Source organism: Microcaecilia unicolor, chromosome 4, assembly GCF_901765095.1.
Source record: "Microcaecilia unicolor chromosome 4, aMicUni1.1, whole genome shotgun sequence".
NCBI lineage: Eukaryota > Metazoa > Chordata > Amphibia > Gymnophiona > Siphonopidae > Microcaecilia > Microcaecilia unicolor.
In genome coordinates, this window is record NC_044034.1 from 147437955 (window position 1) to 147462097 (window position 24143).

The window sequence follows — 24143 nt, forward strand, 5'->3', positions numbered from 1 at the left end:
GTTTTAGGCGCTGGGATATCAACTAAGCCTATTCTATGTACCGGGTCTAAATCTAGATGCTGCTTATAGAATATGCTTAGGCAGAAATGTTTTCCATGTAGATTATTTTATTATATATAGAATCTAAGGATTATTCCCTTTATTTAAAAAAAATCTAAAGTAAATGCTTGCTTATGATGAACAGAAAATGACTAAGTGGCTCCTTGCACAATGGAAAGAGCACAGTTTGGCCTCAAGGATTGGTGTAAAAGAACAAATTTTATTAAAGATCCGACAAGGGCTGTGTTTCAGCAAATTGACTGCATCAAGGGTCAATTTAGTGGATGTTCCAACACAAATCAATGTAGTCAAATTAAGAAATGGTGAGTCTGAAACATGGCCCATGTAGGGTCTTTAATAAAATGTGTTCCTTTACACCAGCCCTTGAGGCTGACTGTGCTCTTCCCATTGTTCTTTCTCCTTTGTGCTTTTGGATCGCTGTCTTTTGAAACTCATAAGTGACTCCTTGGCCACCTGGGAGAGTGCATTCTTTGCAGTTAAAAATGGCTGGATACCATCTTTAACTGATGTGGTTAGCTTAGCGGGGGTTTAAAAAAGGTTTGGATAGCTTCCTAAAGGAAAAGTCCATAGACCGTTCTTAAAATGGACTTGGGGAAAATCCACTGCTTATTTCTGGGATAAGCAGCATAAAATGTATTGTATTTTTTTGGGATCTTGCTAGGTATTTGTGACCTGGATTGGCCACTGTTGGAAACAAGATGCTGGGCTTGATGGACCATTGGTCTGTCCCAGTATGGCAATACTTATGTACTTATGTAGTGTCATGCCTTCTAGAATGCTGCTTCGCTCATATCCCTTGTCATTCTGCAAAAGCTTCTTTGATAAGCTTAAATGGATGTTAACCCTTAGGATGGATTATTTTCCCACAATGTTATTTGCCATCTCTTCATTAACACTTTCTTAATAAGAAGTTTGATTTGATTATGGAATATGGTAGGTAAATTAGACAACAAAACTTACAATGTATGGATCACACCCTAAAATCATTTCTGATTAGCATGTGCTAACTGGAAAAAACAGTCTTAATGTGGGAGTACTTAGCACCTCCTAAACAGGAGACGGTAATTGCCCCACATTATTTTTTGCAAGTGCTGTGTGCTAATGGAAAAATTAGCACAGGACTTGCAAAGGAAAAATATCGAAAACTTCTTAATATACTGTTGCATAAAATATGGGTTTAGTGTATAGGAAAATCCCGCATTAAAACTCACTAAGCCCATACTTTAGCGTGTTTTACTTAATGGGCTCCTTTGTCATTCCCATTGTTACTAAATACAAACATTTGTAGTTGCCATCATATTATGTCATAGACATTTCATTCAGATCAGTTCAGTATCTGCAAATTGTTTCAGGAAAGAGTTTGTTAGAATTTGGGTTATTCAGGGCCCTTTTACAAGGCGTATAAGATTGGCACTATCGCCTGGCTATCGCATGCCCCAGGTGGTAATTCTATTTTTCGTGCGTGTCCAAAACACACGGTAGAAAATATTTTCTATTTTCTACCATGTGGCCCTTACCTGGTGGTAATCAGCAGTTGGTGTGCACTGCACATTTTCCACCCAGTTAGCACATGAGACTTTACTGCTAAATCAATGGGTGGTGTTAAGGTCTTAGGCCAAAAATAGATGCACACTGGTTTTCATTTTGCCACATATCCATTTTCTGACACATTTAAAAAAATCCCCTTTTTTCCAGGCGTGCTCAGGAAATGGACCAGCGCACATCGAAAACACGTACCTACACCAGCGCAGGCCACCTTTGGGTGCACCTTAGTAAAAGGGCCCCTCAGTTTGGACAGCTAAGTGGTCTGCATTAACTCTAAGTGGATCCTGACCAGTTGAATATCAGCCTGAGTAAAACATGCACTTTTTGCTGGGTCAGAAAGAAATATGTTTTGGTTTGGAAAGTAAGGAGGTCTTTTATTAAGCCATAGTAGGCTTTTTAGCTCATGGTAGAAATCAGCTGGCGGTAATAACCAAGACACCCAGAGGAATATAATGAGCTTTTACCACCAGCTAATTTCTACCATGAGCTAAAAATGCTACCACGGCTTAGTAAAAAAAACCCTAAAATAGTCCACAGGCAGGGGGTGAAACAGAGCAAGTAAAACCATCATGGGCCCTATTTCACTCCCTATCAAATAGGTAGGCACTTTTAGCACGTGGACTTTGCTGCCCCTAATTTTCAAAAGGAAAACATTGTTTCCCTTTGAAAAGTGGCTGAAAGAATATAGGTTAAAATTGCCAATATATGTTGCAAAAAACCTAGGCTATGATAAAAAAAATAGGGGGGAAAAAGTCTTAGGAGCAATTCTGTAAAGTGAAATCCAATGTTGGGTGCCATAAAGGGACACGCTTAGTGCAAGAAATAAAGGTTTTGAGGCGCACATTAGCTGTTGGCGAATAGGAACGTAAATGCACCTGGGTGCACCTAATGATAGATGCAGTAAATTATGCATGACAATGTCAGGGGCAAATGAACATGCCTGAGTGAGCCTTGCAATTCATGCTACTGATAGCATATATACGTTGTGTGCAATTCTAGGCAACACACCCATGACACAGCCATGCTTCTCCTATGTTAACATTACTATTGCAGTATGTAACTTACACAACACCCTGGCTGATATTTAAAATTATTCAACTGGCCAGAAATGGCTCCTGTCCTGTTAAATAGCATCTTTAGGGGGTCTTTTATGCATTAGAGTTTTTAGTGTGTGCTAAATGCAAGAGATGCCCATAGGAATATATGGGTGTCGCTAGTGTTTAGCGCATGTTTATTTTTAGCGTGCATGAAAAACACTAGTGCGCCTTGGTAAATGGATCCCTTAGTGCCTAACTGTGGATATTCAGCGGGAGATAACCGATTATCTCCACTGAATATTCATGGTTAGCACCTGGCCATTAACTGGCTATCGGGCTTATTTTCGAAAGGGAAGGACGCCCATCTTCCGACACAAATCAGGAGATGGGCGTCCTTCTCCCGAGGTCGCCCAAATCGGCATAATCGAAATCCAATTTTTTGCATCCTCAACTGCTTGCCGTCGCGGGGAAGACCAAAGTTCACGGAGGCATGTCAGCAGTGTACCGAAGGCGGGACGGGGGAGTGATTAAGAGATGGGCGTCCTCGGCCGATAATGGAAAAAAGAAGGGCGTCCCTCATGAGCATTTTGTCAACTTTACTTGGTCCCTTTTTTTTCACGACCAAGCCTTGAAAAGGTGCCCGAACTGACCAGATGACCACCGGAGGGAATCGGGGATGACCTCTCCTTACTCCCCCAGTGGGCACCAACCCCCCCATCTCCAAAAAATATTAAAAAACATTTTTTTCAGCCTCTATGCCAGCCTCAAATATCATACCCAGCTCCATCACAGCAGTATGCAGGTCCCTGGAGCAGTTTTTAGTGGGTGCAGTGCACTTCAGGCAGGCGGACCTAGGCCCATCCCCCCCCCCCACCTGTTTCACTTGTGGTGGTAAATGTGAGCCCTCCAAAACCCACCCGAAACCCACTGTACCCACATGTAGGTGCCTCCCTTCATCCCTAAGGGCTATGGTAGTGGTGTACAGTTGTGGGTAGTGGGTTTTAGTGGGGGAGGGGGTTGGGGGGCTCAGCACCCAAGGTAAGGGAGCTATGCACCTGGGAGCAATTTGTGAAGTCCACTGCAGTGCCCCCTAGGATGCCCGGTTGGTGTCCTGGCATGTGAGGAGGACCAGTGCACTATACATGCTGGCTCCTCCCATGACCAAATGCCTTGGATTTGGTCATTTTTTAGACGGGCGTCCTTGGTTTCCATTATGGCCGAAAACCGGGGACGACCACCTCAACATTTAGGTCGACCATCTCTAAGGTCGACCTAAATGTTGAGATTTGGGCGTCCCCGACCGTATTATCGAAACGAAAGATGGACGTCCATCTTGTTTTGATAATATGGGTTTCCCCGCCCCTTCGCCGGAACGTTCTTAGAGATGGACACCCTTAGAGATGGTTATCCCCTTTCGATTATGCCCCTCTATATCGGGTGACATAGTGGACTAGATGCAGATATTCAGTGCCAAACCCACTGTGTTTAGCGGTTAATAGGTCGCATAAATAGCAGGCTTATTTTTAACCTCTAAAAAGTTAACCAATTGGGGCTAACTTTATATGGTATCAAAAAAGTGCTATTTTATAAACCACACTTAAAGTTAGAATAGTACCTACACCCAGGAATTACACCTAAGCCATTTGCACCAACTGAAACATGGCACAAATATACATGCCTATATTAGGCGCATATCCCCCTCATTCTATAACAATGCACGTAAATGTTAGGAATGCCGCTGTTCTACCAATGACACCCCCCCCCCCATTTCCATGCCCCTTTTTTGAACACGTTATAAAATTTAGGTGTGGATCCCGCACCTAAATTTATATGCGTATATCCTAATTAATTAGTGATAATAATTCTTGTTAAAAAGCCAATTATTGTCACTAATTAGTTTGTTATTCAATTAAATTGCATGAACAAAATGGGTGCGTACTTAGTTTTCATGTGCAATTTCTAGCGACTTTTATAGAATTATTGGATTAGTGCTAAATATCGGTATAACCAGTTAACTTTTTAGAGCTACAAAAAAAAAAAACCCTGGATCTTTAATGCTGGTCATTGGAAACAGCCTGGCATTGAATATCTGGGTATAACACCTGCAGCTGACAGCAAAAGCACTGCCAATCACTGGCTGAATATTGGGCCCACTGTTTACAGACTAACATCTAGCACCTATGCATGTAAATGCCAATTAATGATGTCATTTATGCACAGCAATGCACTTATTCTATAAATTAGTGTACATAAATGGCACATAAATTTAACCACCCCCTGTAGACTTGCCTTTAATGTAACAGAGCCCTAATTATTATGAGACACCATAAATAGTCATTAAACAAGAAGTAGTTATAAGCCATGATCTTGCCAACCTTTGATATGAACCTAAACAACATTATTTTAAATACAAAAAAGGAGGACATGAACCAGTCATTGCTTTTAATTACAATGGCCTAAGAACTGAAGGGCTAACTTACTTTCAAAACTGAAGAGGCTAGTTTGAAAAAAACAATTCACGCAGGTAAATAGAAATTTGCCTTTATTAATGGACCCTCTGAAAATTGCCCGCTCACATTGCTCCTACTGAGTGTTTAGATCACGGGAGGAAAACACACATTATTTTCCTGCAATACCTACTTGCACTCCAAGCAGTGCAGAAGTCCTCAAGTACACTGTAACTGGGGTATTTCAAAATTAAAGAATCAGCATACTCTCTTTGACACTTGGTACAGAGTCCATCAGTTAAAAGTACCCACAGACTTAGTCCAAATACAGAAGTTTGTAAGATGCCCATAAAATGTAAAAGGTCCAAAACAATTGGATCAAAGTCATCGCCTCGATATGACAAACTTTGGGAGCTATCAGGAAGCAAAGATTCAGACTCAATGAGGTATGGCATGAGGGAGAAAAATGCATGAAGTGAGACAATATGAAAAGCCTTTGTGGTAAAATTATAATTTAATAGGCCATAATAAAATTTTATCATTGATGGAGAAATACGCCAAGCTTTGGCTAGCTTGCACCTTGCAGTTTCAATAAGTCACAATAAAATAATCATTGTTAATACTATACCATTACTGTATAACATTGTAACAATGCACTTATTCTCATGTCACTAGGGTAACGTGAGTAACATAGTAAAGGACAGTAGATGAATACCTGCATCCTCCATCCAGTTATGCCCAACAAGGCAGCCAGAGCTTTATCTGTCCATCCATGCAGGTTACAACTAGAGGCCAACCGAAACCGTGATTCTCAGTTTCAACTGAAACCGAATCAGCAGCTGAAATTGCTTTTTGGTTTCGAACACCACCAAACCCTAAAACAAACTTGACACCTCCCCCCACCCCCCCCCAGCAAATATCGGGTCCTCCTGGGATGCCAGCAGTACCCACTCCTCACCTCCTCCCATAGAGACTGGGTGTCGCTGCTGCCGGGGGATGCTGGTACCATTGTTATCCCAATCACACCTGTCCCCGCTGGTTCCTCCATCAGAATGACCGTGGCAGCCTCATCTTACGAGGCTGCTGTGGGAACTCTCAGCAGTAATTTTGATGCAGGAACTGGAGGGGTCAGTTGCAATTGGGATATCTCCTGCCCTGAAGAGGCCACTAGGCCAACAGGGAACTTAAAGTTAGGCCCAAGGGCGGCCTTCAGGTGATTCAGAGGCTGGCTCGGCAGCACCCATTGGGGGGGGGGGCAGGGTGGGTGGCTGGCGCAGCCCGGCCTGTCCGGGTCAAATCTTTGCTGGGGGGGAGGGGGGGCAGAGGGGAAGTTTTAGTTTCAGCTGAAAATGTGCTTCCATTTTCTGCCAAAACCCGAACTCAGATTTCAGGCCAGTTTCAGTGCCAAAATTGAAACCAAATCTGAAATTCGGTCAACCTCTAATTACAACCCTCTATGCCCTATTTAAAGTATTAAGGTCATTTAAGTTTTACTTTGATTCTGTCCTTTTTCTGCAGAGGGACCTAGTGTTATTACCATGTGCTTTTGATTTTTGTCACTGTTTTTCTCCCACAACCTCCACTGCAAAGATTTGTTTGCGCAGAGACACCATGGCATCAATTTATTTCAAAGAATTATGAATTAAAATATCTAGGCATTGTTATTCTCCTAATAATTTCCCTGGATGTAAAATGTTATATCTGGAATCACAACACAGAATATCTGTGGACTTATTTTCTAATACAATTGGCAGTGGCCCTATAAATATTTTATGTTGCGTTTTTTGTGTTATGTGTATCAGAGGCCTATCAAATTAATTGGGGCAGATTGATTCTATTTGTGGTTTCTCAGTTCCATTCCCTTTTCACACCCTATGTATGCGTGGAGAGACTAACCTTTCTATCCTTCATGGTAAACTTTATTCTTCATTCATAAGTCTGTGTTTCTCCTTATCAGTAGCACTTAAATTTCATGGCTGCCAAGTATTATAACAAGGCTTTTCTATGTGTAGATAATAAAATGCAGTCAGACCTTGGACAGAAGCAAATTTGTTCTTAACTATAGAAGTCCTATTTATTAAGGTGTGATAAGGATTGCAAAACGTGTGCATTAACTGCTGGGGAAAGGCAGTCGCACAGTTAATGCAGAGAAATAGCTGCTACTGCACATTAATGGCAAGGGAGAGAGCAGAGGCTTCAATTGGTTACCTCTCTTCAGGGTAATTGCACTTTGTAATCTGCTGTGTTAACAGTTTACATGGGGTAACAACCTCTGCAGCAACTGCAAAGCACAGTCCCTGTGACTTCCACACTAGTGTTCAATGTGGTAAGTAGTGAACACTAACAATTAACATGGCACTGTTCTATTAGCGCACTTTAGAGTCCTTTTACTAAGGTGCGCTGAAAAATGGCTTGTGGTAGTGTGGGCATGGGTTTTGGGTGTGCACCAATCCATATTTCAGCGCGACTGTAAAAAAGGCCTTTTTTGCCGAAAATGGACGTGCAGTAAAATCAAAATTGCCGCGCATCCATTTTGGGCCTGCGACCTTACTGCCAGCCACTGACCTAGCGGTAACCAGGCGGTAATGACCTATGTGTGCCAAATGCCACTTGGCGCATGTCCGATACACACGGCTGAAAATAAAAATTATTTTTCAGCTGCACGTATCGGATGTGCACCAAAAATGAAATTACCGCAAAAGCCATGCGGTAACCGTGCAGTAACTCCATTTTGGCATGCGTTGGGTGCACGTAGATGCTTACACGGCTTAGTAAAAGGGCCCTATTGAATGCTGCTGTGTTAAGTACCTTGTACAGCTCGAAAAATGGGTTCCTACAGCAGCTACGAGGTGGCAAATAAAGAACTGAGAACAAATTCCAATCGATGGATCTTTAAAAGAAAACCTTTTCGGCAAAGCTACCACACAGAATGAAAGCGAATTTCATCTAAAGACAGTCTGACCCTGCTCACTCTTCACTCTTGATGCAGTGGAAATCCTCTGTGCTTCTATCATGAACATCTTAATTATGGCATCTGACAATTTATTTATTTATTTGTTACATTTGTACCCCACACTTTCCCACCTATTTGCAGGCTCAATGTGGCTTACATAGTACTGTAAAGGCATTTGCCAATTCGGTTGAAAACAAATACAAGGTTATATTGTGGTCAAATGAGGTAGGTGTGAGTCAGGTGTCATGAGTGTCGAAGGGAATGAAGATTTTAGATTGTCCAGTACTATCATTGGTAATGCTGTGTTGCTGGGTGTGGGGATTTACGTTGGATTGGTGGGATAGGCCTCATTTAACATCAAGGTTATAGAATAATTACTTAAAGCCAAATAGCTTATAAATCCCAGTTTCTTCTTTCCTCAACCTCCTGGGCAATTTCGGTGAGCCCAGTACAGAAAACCTAACTAGATACCCTCCCTTCTTCCAATAATTAGTCCTTCAGTGCCACACTGTAACCTTAGTTTGCTGAGCTAGAGAAAGTGCATTCATCTAGACCAGCCATTTTCTTTCTTCCATAAAGCATTGTTACAGAAATTCAAATTTAAGGATGACTTTACCTTTCTCACAGTGACTTCCTGTAAATCCAGATGGACAGGCACATGTGTTAGGGGCCACACAGCTTCCACCATATCGGCATCCTTCTTCACAAAATGCTGTTGAAAGAAATATGCATTAAAATAGTATAACATTAGTCTCTATTCTTGAGAAGCTTAAAGGGTCCTTTTACAAAGGTGCAGTAAGAATTGACCTTAGCTCGCCCTTGTGTACATCTTTCCTGCGCACTAAGGCCATTTTTACTGCAGCTGTAAAAACCCCTTATTTTGGACTGGTAGACTGATCTAATGGTTAGTGCAGTGGCCTGAGAACCTGGAGAACCAGGTTCATTTCACAATATAGCTCCTGGTGACTCTGGGCAAGCCACTTAATCCTCTACTACCACCAGATAGAAAATAAGTACCTGTATATAAAATGTAAATTGCTTTGATTGTAACCACAGAAAGGTGATATATCAAGTCCCATCCCCCTTTCCATTAATTTCATTTATGACTGTATGCTAATCTTACCATTAGTTCATGGCCATTTTTAAACATAAGAACAGACATATTGGGTCAGACCAATGGTCCATCTAGCCTGTTTCCGACAGTGGCCAGTCCAGGTCACAAGTACCTGGCAGAAACCCAATTAGTAGCAACATTCCATGCTACCAATCTCAGGGCAAGCAATGGCTTCCCCCATATCTATATCAATAACAGAGTACGGACTTTTCCTCCAGGAACTTGTCCAAACCTTTTTAAAACCCAGATACAATAACTGCTGTTACCACATCCTTCAGCAATGAGTTCCACAGCTTAACTATTCTTTGAGTGAAAAAATATTTCCTCCTATTTATTTAGAGAAAAATTGATTCATCCCCACCCACTCCACACCACTCAGGATTTTGTAGACCTCAATCATATCCCCCCTCAGCTATCTCTTTTCCATATGAGAACTTACTGCAACCTATTTAAGGGGTGGTAAGGGGTCCAGTGCTAACCAGTTAGCAAGTGTGCAGTAGTGCAGATTCATTAACTAGTTAGCACAGGCATGCCAACTCTTAGCCTCTCACATACTGCTCAAAAAAGTACTAAAAAAGAATACATGGTTAACATACACACATGCTACTTTAGCGCATTCCATATTAGACTTTTTTTTACTGCATTAAAGGTGCACTAGCACCTAATGCAGCTTAATAAAATAAGCCCCAAATATTTTAAGATCACTGTCTTTATTGTGTTTTGGTTTCAGAAGATGTAGTCCTTCAGCAACAACTTGGATCTGTTTTGTATCGTCCTCTGTAGTCCATTTGGCTTCAGAATATTTAGCTGCCTTACAAACATTGACCTAAAATAACCTGAACACCTCCAATCTCTAAAGCTAGGCAGGGTTAGCCCTGGCTGATGGATGTGGGGAGGGGGTACAATGGGCTGCAGAAGGAAAGTAGCAGCAATCTACAGAGAAACAAACAGAGATAACAAGTTCTAGTGGTGATAAATCAGTCCATGAATGGGTAGAAACCAGGGGCGTATCTGCGTGGGGCCTCAGGGGCCTGGGCCCCCGCAGATTTTGCCCTGGACCCCCCTACCGCTGCCAACCCTCCCCCTCCGTTGCTGTCGCCTACCTTCGCTGGCGGGGGACCCCCAACCCCCGCCAGCCGAGGTCCGCGTCCTCCTGCCGCTGCCGGCTGCCTGTAAAAGAATTCCGTCAGCTGGCGGGGGACCCCCAACCCCCGCCAGCCAAGCCGAGGTCCTTTCATTTCTTCCACTAAAGCTGGCGCCGAAAGTTTCTTCTGAGTCTGACGTCGCTGCACGTTGTACAACGTGCAGCGACATCAGACTCAGAAGAAACTTTCGGCGCCAGCTTTAGTGGAAGAAATGAAAGGACCTCGGCTTGGCTGGCGGGGGTTGGGGGTCCCCCGCCAGCTGACGGAATTCTTTTAAAGGCAGCCGGCAGCGGCAGGAGGACGCGGACCTCGGCTGGCGGGGGTTGGGGTCCCCGCCAGTGAAGATAGGCGACAGCAACGGCGGGGGGAGATTGGCAATGGCAGCGGCTGGGGGGAGGGGAGGGGATCGGCAATGGCGGCGGCGGCGGGGGGGGGGCTATAATGTGCCCCCTCACTCTGGCCCTGGCCCCCCCTACCGCCGCAGTTCAGATACGCCCCTGGTAGAAACAAGAGAGGAAATATAAACAAATCATTCAGATAACCACCAACAGACATTATTACATGCAACAGTCAAGGAATCTGGTTGCAAATCAGTTAAAGAAAATATTGAGAGAGTTCACAAAGCTTGTCAATATGACAGATCATTCTAGATAGAAATGCAGAGGGAGAGGCGCTTTGACTTGAAGGTTGGGGGTAGGTGGCTATGGCAGAGGCAATATTTTGGGGATTGTGGGGGAGAGCCCTTCAAGTATCTTGACAGTTCAGTAGGGAAAAGGAAGGTTGCTTGGGTAACACTGGAAAAGTTTTCAGGTGCCAAGAAGGAGGAAAGAAAAAGACTTGGAAGGACAGTGGTTTCGGCTTTCACATGCTGGGTTGGAGGGGAACTCGGGAGCCATTGGATTTTTTTTTTACATATTGAGGCTTGGGGGAGGAAGCTGAGCAGTGAACACATAGACTTAAGCCACTCTGCACTGTCTAAATTTGTCCCACCCCAGAAACACCTTCCACCAGTTCTTCTTTTGCTCAATCAAATTTGTGCCACCTGGCATGTCTGTGAATTTGATCAATAAATGTAATTGGGTTACAGGGGTCAAATCATAAACAGGGAAAAACTTATCTGGCTAAAATTCAATTTTAGCTGAGACAATCTTTTGAAAACCAACCCCTGGGGCACTAGATTTTGATTTTGAAAGGAAGCTAAGGCTTGACCTGGGCATCTGAGTCTGTAAATGAAAATCTGTCTATCTTCAGCTCCTCATTTACACCTGGTGTGCATTCTTCTCACTGCAGACTGAGAATAAGTTTGAAGCACATAATCTTACTTTCCTCGGCTTGACCCAGCTCACTTTTTAGGAACTTCAATTTATGCATGTGAATGACAATTCTCTAACTGGGCACCACATTTATACACACCCTTGTGTGCATTGATTTACAGAATACTGGCGCTTATACTTCCAGTCATGTGCACCCCTTACAGAATACTGCAAATTACATGTATCCTGCTACATCAAGTTGCCCACAGCTACACCAGTGTATATCAGCTTGTAAATGTAAGGCAGGCTGATACCTTTTACATGACTATTCTATAATGGAATCCAGACATCCAAACGTTGTTCTTTATTCTTTATTACATTTGCTATACTACCTAAACTGACGCACAGAATAGGCTCTCGCTACGCATTATTGGGGCACCTAATTGGGCACAACCAATTATAGAATTGTCCCTTTGGTACCTAAATTAAGATGCTTAGTCCCAGTTAGTGCTGAAAGGGGTAAAGCTAAGTGACTAATTCACAAGGGGGTCCTTTTACTAAAAGGCGTTAAGCCCTAACGCATGCTTAGCATGTGAAAAATAGGGTACCACAAAATGCATGAAACCATTTTATGGTATTTTGCATGTTTGTGTGCAATAAGGATATGTTAACAATTTTTTAAAATATTTTTATAGGGGGTGTGTCATGGGCAGAGATTGGATGTACAAGCGTTAACCAGCTAGGGCAGTCACATTTGCGTGCCCTAACTGGCTAATGCTGAGTTAATGTAGGAGAACTTAGCACCTCCTCTGTTCTCCTCCCCCCTTGCTGTCCGATGATGGTTTATTCTTTTACCCTTCTTCCCTTTTCCCTATCTTTGCCTCCCCTTTCCAAACTTTTTAATCTTTCCTGTAAACATTGTAGTTCATTATCTGCAAACTCTCTTATTTATGACTATTGTAACCTATGATGTTATTTACCCTTTAGTAGTATATCAAAGAATAAAGAAATGTGAAACTTGAATTTGAAACTTAACATCGGACTTGTAAAATGCAACCCCCCCCCCCCAAAAAAAAAGCTCTAAATACTGCCACATTGAATCTGCACTCAGCACGTAGGAAAGTCCCACATTAAGATATGCTAAGCCCAGATTCTAACACCTTTTAGTAAAAGGGCCCCAAAGTTCAGTGACTGGACCCTTTCCAAACTTCCATGAATGGAATAGTTATGGTGGATAGACAGTGTCAACTTGAGAATTAACTTCTCCAGCATTGTTAATATTGATGGTGGCACTGTGTAGTATAAAATCAAATTATAATTTGAAATAACTACTGGTTCTTTCCCAAAATAATAAATGTGTCAAGTTTACCACAGTACTAAAAGAGCTGAAAGGGTATTGGAGGACAGTGATGCCACCAAGACCACAAATAACTGGGAAATGGTGCTTCAATCTGGAATGGCGGTAAAAATCAGAATCTAAATTCTCCAATAATTCCACTGAGATTCTTGCTCTCCTTACAGTGAAGTGCAGGACATTCTCATGTTAACTACCATATTTTATGGACTATAAGTCAAAGGATATGAGTAATCAAAGGAGGAACTAATATAAGAAATTTAAGAAAAGTCTGCCTACTCAACAGAACAAGCTGGAAAAATGAAAGAAATGCGTTTAATCACACAAATTTGTTTAAATCCAGGCTGAAGAACTGGCCCCAACAACACCTCTGAGTTCCTTCATTTCTTTCTCCTCCCCTGATATATTCTCTCATGCACTATGTGCCTCTTCTTACAGTCCCTCTGGTTCTTTCACGTATCACTTAAGCTTCCAACCTGCTTTGCAAGAAGGACAACAGTGGAAGTCCAGTGCTTCAGGCCAAACCTGTTGTGTTACACTGTAGAGATGCATAGTTCAAAGCAAGACACAAAGGGCATGAGGAGAAGAGTGTAACCCAAAATGCAGCTATCAGCAGCACTCATACCAGTGCCCTCTCTTGTCCAGGGGTGTGACCTATATATTGGTGCAACTTCTACATTAAGTAGATTTGTACTATTTTTAAACACTTCAACTTAATGTCTGGAAAATACAATAAAGAAGACCAAAAAGTCCACTGTAGTGGAAGAACACTGAAATCCCACAGGATGCACAAGTTAGAAACAGTGGGAAATGGACTATGGACTAAACTTTTATAAAGAAGCAACCTTAATTCTAGAAAATACAGTTGTCTACCTGCTGTGCTGCTGTTTCTTTTTCTCCTCCCTCACTTCTTCCTCATAACACTGTTACATGGTCACATGTCTTCAGTTCATAGCAATGACAGGTCCAACAGAATGGGGCTAGTTACTTCTTTTATTTTTATATGGTGTCCCCTAAACCTAGCATTACATGTGGCTAACAAATCAGAATCTTGTGCCTGCTCCTATAGCCAAAGTTCACTACCTGTCCAAGCCACCTGGATCAGATGTACTCCAAACTGCAATTCTAATTTTAAGAAAAGCATGACTACAACGCCCTGGGAATGAAGAGGGGTGAAAGCATAACTCAATCAGACTATGCAGAGAAGACAGAGCCAGCTTTTAACCCTGTAGATATGCAGACCCAGGTTTTTCTTTTCTTTTTGCATGCTAAATCAGGGACACTTAGCATCAGACCTAACCCAGTCACCACATGAGCACAGAAGACTGACTTAACCTTTGCATTGCTTCTTTTTTCTGCAAACTATTTTCTTCTGTTTTGATGCTGAGGACATTGATTAGCAATACTGGTATGTGAGACTGAGAGGAGACATGCACTTAGACTGCTTTTCCTCTGGTGGAGAAAATTATAATCATAATGATGAGTCCAAGCCAAGAATTTAGGCATCACAGATGGCTTATCTTTTTATTAACATTTCAAAGTAATGATGACTTCACCAGCATTATGAAAAAAAAAAGTTCAGCATACCACTGCAGTTATCTGTCCTTAGAGAGGTGCCAGCTCAGAACAAGCGAGTCTTGTACCATAAGAAAAACTGACTCAGATTTTCCTGACCGTATTTTGGTACAGTTTTCACTGGAGACTTCAGTAATTCAGTGTTGTTACAGCAACCATACCATGAAAAATAATAGGGATTTCGTCTGGCAATTTAAACAAGCAAACTCACTAACAGCACTTCTTTTCCTTTGATTTGGCTTTTATTTCATTACTGGAGATGTATTCATGTTTAAAATTTCTAAAAGCTCCAATTACTCAATCACCCTTGCCATTCGGAATTGCTGAGAATTATGGCATTGCTATGCATTTCCTAAGCAGAGTTCCTAACCGCCATCATTGTGATGCATTCAAAACATGGAAGAGGCGTGATCAATGCATAAACAGACTCAGGGAATACAGTCATAGTAAAATAAGCAAACTATTCCTTTACTATGTGTGAATCTCTTCATAAAGGCTGTTAATAAATCCCAATAAATAAATATTCCAAATATGACTGAAAATATAAGATAACAAAGAAAAGAAAAAAAAACAAGAGAAGTCAATGAGGCCAAGAAAGTACCAAGTAAATATTATGAGAAATGATGATTTAAATCCATCCTCAGTAATACCTATTTTTCAAATATAAATGGCCTGTATCTTTGGCCAGTGTTACTGAACCTTTATATAAGTTTTGACTTTTTCAAAACTTTGAGAAACAGTATTTATTTCAATGTGCCTGCAGGTCTGTGCACAGGAGCTGTCCAGGCCATGGTGCTGAATAGCAGTGACCATGCTTTAAAAAAAAAAAAAAAAAAGCAATCTTCACCAGAATTCATGCTGTTCTGTGCTGTGCTCAGACTCACAATGGTAAGTGGAAGTGCAATAGATATTTTAGTCCCAATGTTAATACCTGTAAGGAAGACTGCCTCAGAATCAGAAAGTTCCAGATTTATAAAACAGCTAAAATAAAGACTTAGTAAGGTGAGGAGTGGCCTAGTGGTTAGGGTGGTGGACTTTGGTCCTGAGGAACTGAGTTCGATTCCCGGCACAGGCAGCTCCTTGTGACTCTGGGCAAGTCACTTAACCCTCCATTGCCTGCCGCATTGAGCCTGCCATGAGTGGGAAAAAGTGTGGGGTACAAATCTAACAAAAAATAAATAAATAAAAAAAAGTCTGCAATCTGTTAAAAAATATATATATATTATATAAGCCACTCATAAAAAATGGTAGCTGACACTTGAAAGGAAAAGAGGGGGAGGGGGGGAGAGAAACAAGAACAACTACATCTAGATCATCTGGGCTGGAAGACAGATTTTAGGTCCATGTGTTCAAAATGACCCTAGCATTCTACAAAAGGCTTGGTGAACACAGAGCCATATAGACATATAGTACTGCTAAAGAAACACACATATATTTGGTGTAATGTAGTCATTTTATAAAGCATCACATTCAAGAGAAGTGGGACCACTCAGGGTCAGTACATGTATGTAGCACCAGATAAACATGTAAAATGTGATTTTGCTACTCACACATGTAAGAGGCAGATTGGGTAAACCCTGCATACCTGCAGGGAACTGATTAAGAAGGCAAACTTTGAAATGCAAGCTTTCAGCAAAAGAAATGCTCAATTCCTTAGAGGTAATCCTGCCCCCCCCCCCCCCAAGCTCTTCTCCAAACCCTCAAAACAAGCTTGGCTGTGGTTTTTGTGAAACATTGAGGAGATGTAAATGATGTCAGGGACATTTTCCAAGGTATCCCCTGGATTCTTTGTATGGTATTTCTGAGTTCTGTGTGTAAATTTGCACACATGCCCAATTTGTGTATGCAACTTAATTGAATAACAAGCCAATCAACACCGATAAGTGGGCAACAAGCAATTATCAACACTAATTGACAATAATTAGGATTTACATGTGCATCTTTTTAGGTGTATTCTTCAAAGAGGTACGCATAAGCTGTAGTGCATGGATCCAAAAAAATGGACATGGCCATGGGAGCCATTCCTACAATTTAAGCATGTTGTTAAAGAATTAGGGGCAGAGCAACTGAGAGGGGGGCAAGGAGGGCAACTTTCCTCAGGCTCAACCTCCAAGCAAAGCCCAGCACCAGGCCTTCAGAGGGTGCCAACAATCACTGCGGACAAGGGAACAAAACATTTTAATGCTGGGAAAGGTAAAACGTTTTGTTCTCACAGTAAAAAATCTCTTCCTCCCCACAGGTCTCACTTACAGGATCCTGTAGCCATCAGTGATCACAGTTAGAGGCCATCTCTGTAGCCTTCCTTCTGCTGCATCCCACCCTTACTGCAACTTCCTGTTTAGTTCAAAACAGGAAGTTGCAGTAGAGAGAGTGGGATGCAGCAGAAGGAAGACCTCGGAGATGGCCTCTGACTGTGAATAGCTGCTGGCTGCAGGAACCTGTAAGTGAGACTAGTGGGGAAGCTGGGGGGGGGGGGGTGGTGGTGGTGGAAGCAACAGCAATGGAATAGGGGGTAGCGGCAGCTGTGGCAGAAGTGGGGGGCAGTGGCGGTGGCTGTGGGGGTGGGGCCCTGAAGATTTTTTTGCCCTGGGTCCAGCTTTATCTCTCAGTGGTCCTGATTAGGGGGATCCACACCTAATTTATGTATGGGGATTTATACCAGGCTTTCATTGATGTAAATGGTCACACCTAAATGTAGTCACAGTTCCCGGTGCAAGTGTTATTGTATAACTTGCACCTAACTTTAAGCACGATTTTTGGTGCCATTTATAGAATATAGTCCTATGTTTGTATTGCTGTTCTAAAATATGAATACATATGTACATGGGCCCGCTCAAACACACCTTTTCATCTAAGCATGCTGTCATCTATACCTATAATTACCATTTTTCCAAAATCACTACTTACACTCTTATCCTGATTTACATGTGTAATTCCACTATTTAGATAGGTAAAATTAAACCTAAACCTTTTGAAATCATCCCCATAAAGTCTACTATTTAGGAAAAAACAGTAAAGGACAAGTGAAAAAATAGCAATTAGGAAACTGAAAGGGGCCTGTTTACTACAATACAGTAAGTATTCCCACTTACAGCACCTTAAGTGCAAAATTGTGGAAAATGCAGAGCTCATGACAAGCATTCACTCTGCTTTTACTACACAGGACAGACACTTAACTGCATGGGTTCTTGCCATATGCAAAGGCAGATAGCATGAGTGCACCTGTGCTTCCTGCTGATACATTTAATTCAGGCCCATCAATGCCCAATGAAACAAAAAAGGACATGCTGCATGGTTCCCCTTGATCAGCATCTCAATGGACATTCACCTCCATGATTGTCCCCCTCCGACTGTAACACCCCCTCAAGCCACCCTTAACATATAACCACCCACCTATAATCAAGGCATATCCCAAAATGTGTCCACCTAATCAAAATAGACCCCTCCTCCAGAGTCATTCCTCAACAGAGGCCTCCTCTGTAAGATCAGAGCTCCTCACGGGAAATCCCTAAGCAGAATCCCTCCACCATACCACCTCCCCCACCCCATGATCCCCATGGAACTCAGCCAGGATTTTTCCTAGTAGTTTAAAGGATGAGGGCAGGAGTAGTTCCCACCTTATAGCTGCTCTGCTTCAAAATGGTGCCTATGACCCCTGGTGATAGTCTCACGGTAGAACTGCTAGGGGGTCATTTTGACATATAAGAAGCATGTAGTAACATCCACAAGGTCAGACCCACCAACAGGAACTCCCAAAAAGAAACCCTTCCAACTATACCCTGATCCTCTGTTTAATCCCCCAGCACTCAAGCAAGGATTTCTCAGGTAATCTAATGAAGCAGAGCAGGAGCGATCAACAGTCATGACAGTTAGTACATGATACTATCCCAAATGCTAGTTGTTAGAGCCAGTTATACCCCATCTCTACCTAAGACCTACCAGATCCTGCCCCTGCATTAATCAGCTAGCCTGGGATTTCTACTATGCTACCTGGTTTTACATAATTTTAGATTGAGATAGTGATGCTAATGGTTACTTTGTGTTAACTTCTATGCTAACTGCTTAGTTTGGTTTACTAACTACCCCCCCCCCCCAAGTTTTATAACAGAGAAATCAAAAGTAGCATAAACAAAAAGGGGACAATTCTATAACTGGGTGCCCCCAGTTAGGCATGGCAAATGCCATGCACTGAACACAAATTCTATAATGGCATCTGTGCACCAAGATGTCACTATAGACTACTAAAGTCAGCATTGGCACACCTAAATTTAGGTGTGATCATTTTTTGCCAGGTCAATGGCTGGTGTAATGGGAGAGGGTAATGGGAAATTCACAACAGCAAAGGTTTCACTAACATTGTAAAGATTTGCAGTGCTCTTGCCTAGTTTTCCAGCTGAAGATCTTGGGAATAAGAAGTTGAGATCTATCTCCACATCAAAGACCATGGCTTTAAATGTGCAGTTCCTTCACTGTGTGGCTGGAGGTATTTACGAATCAGAGCTAATTCAGTTAAGTGCCTAGGTTTCTAGTATCATTTTCTGAAAACATCAAACTGACCTGGAAAAAGCTCTGCCTTCATTACCATGTCATGAAAGCAAGGCAGTCAGTAACAATAAGCAAATCCTTTCCCAGAAGATCAAGGTGCATTACATTCCGGTATAGTAGGTATTCTTCTGTCCCCACAGCACTTTCAATCTAACTTGTACCTGAGGCAATAGAGATTCCACCTGATATTCAAAGGAAAATGGCCACTAAAATAGAACGTAAGTGGCTATCCGATGATATTCAGTGCTGGATAGCCGGCTTTCCGGCACTGAATATCGCTGCTTAGTGGCTTAAAGTTAGCCAGTTATACCAGGCAATATAACTGGCTATCTGCCAATTTTTAAAGTGAGAGCAGCCAAGTTTGATGGCCATAATTGGCTGCCACAATAGATGGAATAACTTTGGCCGGTCTCACTTTAAGCAGCCAGTGCTGAATAGCAGCATGGCTGGTTAAAATTGGACTGGCCACAGTTAAACCGGATATATTCAATGTCGGACACTGGAAACGGACTGGCAAAGAATATCTGGGTGTAGCACTGACCACGGGAGACAGACCGGCTATCTCCCACGGTCTGAATATGAGGGCCATCGTGATTTGCCCAAAAACATAAGAAGCAGCAGTGAGATTTGAACCCTGGCTTCCTTTGTTGTCAGCCTGCTGCTTGAACTGCTCACTTGTCTAGTTCTTCATTCTGAAATTAATTTCAAAGGATTGTCTCATCACAAAAGCCCGTGCTCTGATGTATCAATCATATCACACTGTAGGAAAGCCTCATTAGCAGCTTACATTTTATGACCTGTCAAACCTCAGGCATAATTACCAGTGCAGGGTTTTTAAAGCATTTGTAAGCTTTAGGAAAGGCTTCTAAATAAGGACATTGGACTAGATTTATTAAACCACGTCACCACATGAGCATGAGCCCAACAGCATTAACATAAATGATTAATACATACATACAACGTTAACACGCATTATTAATATTGCCACTTTTTAAATTCTTACTGTGGAAATTCCTGATTAAATGTTGAATTTAGTATCCTTGTTTCAAGGATCTTCCTCTAGATATAACATTCATAATCTTTTTCAACTTAGATTTCCAATGTATAAGAATTTAAAATCAATTAAACATCTTACTTTGTCTATCCAGTATCAGTTCACTATCCTCTGGAACCAACTTCCAGTGTCCTTGAGGTCTTGTACCCATTATCTTCAATTCAGAAAGTATTTTAAAACTTTTTTATTCTGTAAGGCAGGTTAGATTATGGTTCATTCAGGCAGATTTATTTAATGTTTAATATATGTTACTAGTAAAAAAGGCCCGTTTCTGGAACGAATGAAACGGGCGCTAGCAAGGTTTTCCTGGGAGTGTGTATGTTTGAGAGAGAGAGCCAGAGTGAATGTGCGGGTGTGTGATAGAGTGAGACTGTCTGTGTGACAGTGTGTGTGTGAGAATGAGAGTGTGTGACAAGGCCCCCTCCCCTGTTCCTAATGCCCCTCACCCCGTTCCCTCCCCTCCTTTTCCTCCTCCTTCCCACACTTTGGGTTCCTTAAGGCTTTCAAAAGTCTATGTACCCCCGTGGCCCTAATGCCCAGTAGCCAGATACCCCACCGCTTTCCTCCTCACCCCTCCCCCAAGATGTAATACTTTCACGTCCTTCATTTTTTAAAAAAAGTGTCCTATCTACCCTGTGTACAAATGCCCGGCATTCAGATTGTGTTCCTCTCGTAAATTTTCATTTCTTTCATTCATTCAGAACTTGCCCCCCCCCCCCCCCCCCGAACACTTTTGGTTCCTTCAGTCTTTTAAAACTGTCCTATGTACCCTGTGTGCTAATGGCCAGCATTGAGATTGTTTTCCTGTCCCAAATTTGCATGTCTTTCAGTCATTCACAACTCCCCCCCCCCCTTCTCCAGTTTAACACTTTTGTTTCCTTCAGTCTTTTAAAACTCTCCTATCTACCCTGTGTCCTAATGGCCAGCATTCAGATTGTTTTCCTTTCCCAAATGTTCATGTCTTTCAGTCGTTCAGAACTCCCCCCTCCCCCCATTTAACACTTTCGGTTCCTTCAGTCTTTTAAAACTCTCCTATCAACCCTGTGTCCTAATATAGTAGATGACGGCAGAAAAAGACCTGCACGGTCCATCCAGTCTGCCCAACAAGACAAACTCATATGTGCTACTTTTTGTGTATATCTTACCTTGATTTGTAACTGTTATTTTCAGGGCACAGACCGTATAAGTCTGCCCAGCACTATCCCCACCTCCCAACCACCAGCCCCGCCTCCCACCACCGGCTCTGCCATCCAATCTACAAAGGTGGACAGAAAACGACATGGCTAAAAGGTGTAGTGAAAGAAGCTATTAGAACTAAAAAAGCATCCTTCAAAGGATGGAAAAAGGATCCGAATGAAGAAAATAAGAAGCAACATAAGCACTGTCATGCTAGATACAAAGCATTGATAAAGAAGATTAAAAGAGACTATGAAGAAAAACTTGCCATGGAGAACATAGGAACACCTGTTTCAGGAACATTGGAAGCAGAAAACCTGTGAGGAAATCTATGAGACCGTTAGATCGTGAAGGAGCAAATGAGGCACACAGGGAGGACAAGGCCATAGTGGAGAGAGTGAATGAATTCTTTGCTTCAGTTTTTACAGAAGAAGATGTAAGAGATTTACCTTCTACTGGAAACGGTTTTCAAGGGTGACTATGCGAAGGAACTGAAAGAAATCTCAGTAAACCCGGAAGATGTACTGAGCCAAATTGACAAATTAAAGTGATAAACCAGCTGGCCAGCACTCAGATTGTTTTGCTTTGCCAAATTGTCTGTCACTGAGGTCAGTGCGTGCCTGCCTAGCAGACCACTTCCGGCAGGCACGGTCCCAGGCACATCCTGTTGGAGGTGAGAATTATTATATAGGATTAGCCTGTTCTAATTATTTATAGCTCCTGGACTGATTGGTCCAGCTCCTGATTTACTGTAATCCTTCCTTGGAATGAATAGGTATAGGCGGAATACAAGAACTGGTATTACATAACTAGCATAACATTGCATAAAATGGGACCTTACTGGCAGGGGGAAGCAGCTCTGGTCTTTGAGTGTCGCAAATAACTTTGATTTTCCCGATATTTAGAAACATAGAAACATGACAGCAGATAAAGGCCAAATTGCCCATCCAGTCTACGCATCCTCTGTAAACCCTAACTCTTCCTTTTTCTAAGCGATCCCTTGTGCTTATCCCATGCCTTTTTTAATTCTGACATAGTACTCGACTTCTACAACCTCCACCGGGAGGCCATTCCATGCTTCCACCACCCTTTCTGTGAAATAATACTTTCTTAGATTAGTCCTAAGACTATTCCCTCTTAACTTCATCGTGTGCCCCCTCATTCCAGAGCTTTCCTTCAGTTGAAAAAGGCTCACTTCCTATATGCACACAATGAAGTTGCATTGTATTGGGAGCCAAGCATACTATTTTGGACTTCCCTTTTTCCTTCCTAGATACCTAATTCCATCCTCTACTTCACTTGCCCTTCTCTCATCTAAACAGAATTTTCTGAGTGTTCTCTTTCTTTACTGTGTCTTCTTAGATATCTCCAGAGACTCTATGTTTAAAATCACAAGCCCCACTCTTTGGAATAGTCTCTCCCTTTCCTTATGTTTAGAATAGTCATAAATTAAAATCTGCCTTAAAACTTTCCTCTTTCAAAAGACATTTAATTACGGAAGGTGTCCACTCTGGAGCCCGGAGATAGAGAGAGGGACATCAGACTATTCTCTTTCCTTTACTACTGGTAGTTCCTCTTTTCAGCCACTTTAACTGTCATGACTAATTTGTAGTGTAAACTACTTGGACAGCCTGTCTGTCAAGCAGTATATCAAGACTAAATGAACCTTGAACCTTTTCATTTTCCTGATTTTGCCAAATGACTTCCATTTGCTCATTACGTCTCATTAATCTGTCCTCTGTTCTTTTCTCGGGATACAAATGTACGATATCAGGAAAATTTCCTCCTCCATTGTCCACATTTTTGGTGATATTTTATTTAAGCCCTCTCAAAATAATTTTCAAAGGAATTTCTGCAGCTAAGCAGTGTTTCAGCCCCAGAAATGGCTTTCCTGTCCAATTTGGGAGTAATTTTATAAGGTTCGTTAGCATGTAGAACAGAATTTATGCACTGGAGCAAGCCTGACGTACAAGCATAAAACACATGTACAGCGACATCATAGCACCTACTCTTTAAGCAACATCAGGATAATTCTATAAAGAAGGTGCTAATGTTTAAATGTCAAAAATACACATAAATGACCCAAATAATTTCACATATATTTGTAAATGCTAATATTCCAGCTAGTTGTTATGCTTTAGACTGGCCTAAATACAATGGTGCATAGTTTGAAGATAGGCATACACATGGGTGAAGTCTGGCAGATCAAGGGCGGGACTTCTACTTACACACATAGGACCAAATTCTATATATGGTGCTGAAAAATTAGTGCTGAAAAAAATGAACGTTAAGTGTTATTCCATAAAGGGTGGTCCAAGTTGGGTGTCATTTATAGAACAGCACCTAGTGCCAGGATCCATGCCTAACTTTTAGGCATGAGGATTTATACCTGCTGAAACCTGGTTTAATTTAGGTGTGGATCTGCCATATTCTGTATCACTGCAGGCAAATTCTTAGAAAGCCTGCCCATGCTCCTTCCATGGATGCGTGACAGAAGGAATCCAAAAAGCACACAAGCAGAAGGAAGTAGCCAAAAAAAGTGTACAAGGAGCCTTGAAGAGTGGGGGCCTCCACTGTTGAAGTCTCCTCATGCCCCTCTCGTGGCCATGACCCCTTTTCAGATCTGTGCACAAGACTTTACACACGCACCTAGCAAGATGCATGTGTAAATTCTAATTTTTGATTATTAGTGCCCAATTAAACTTTGCGGGCAAATTGGGCACACACCCAATTTTGCATGCACAATTTTGTGTGTGATATATAGAATCTGTGGGTAATTCTTAGAATGCCTGTGAGATTTAAATGCGAACACTTACACCAGCTTTGGAGTCAGATTGTTATGCTAGTATTCTCCAAAAGGAAGAAGGTGCCCGTTTTCCTTTATA

The 24143-nt window shown here is 42.0% G+C and overlaps 1 protein-coding gene across 1 annotated transcript in view; it reads right to left on the bottom strand.

Moving 5' to 3' along the window:
* NELL1 (neural EGFL like 1) overlaps positions 1–24143 on the bottom strand; it is a 633167-nt gene that overhangs the window by 105926 nt on the left and 503098 nt on the right. Inside the window, exon 15 of the mRNA XM_030200710.1 lies at positions 8659–8754. Within this exon, the coding sequence (XP_030056570.1) occupies positions 8659–8754 (96 nt within the window). The remainder of the gene's footprint in view (positions 1–8658; positions 8755–24143) is intronic.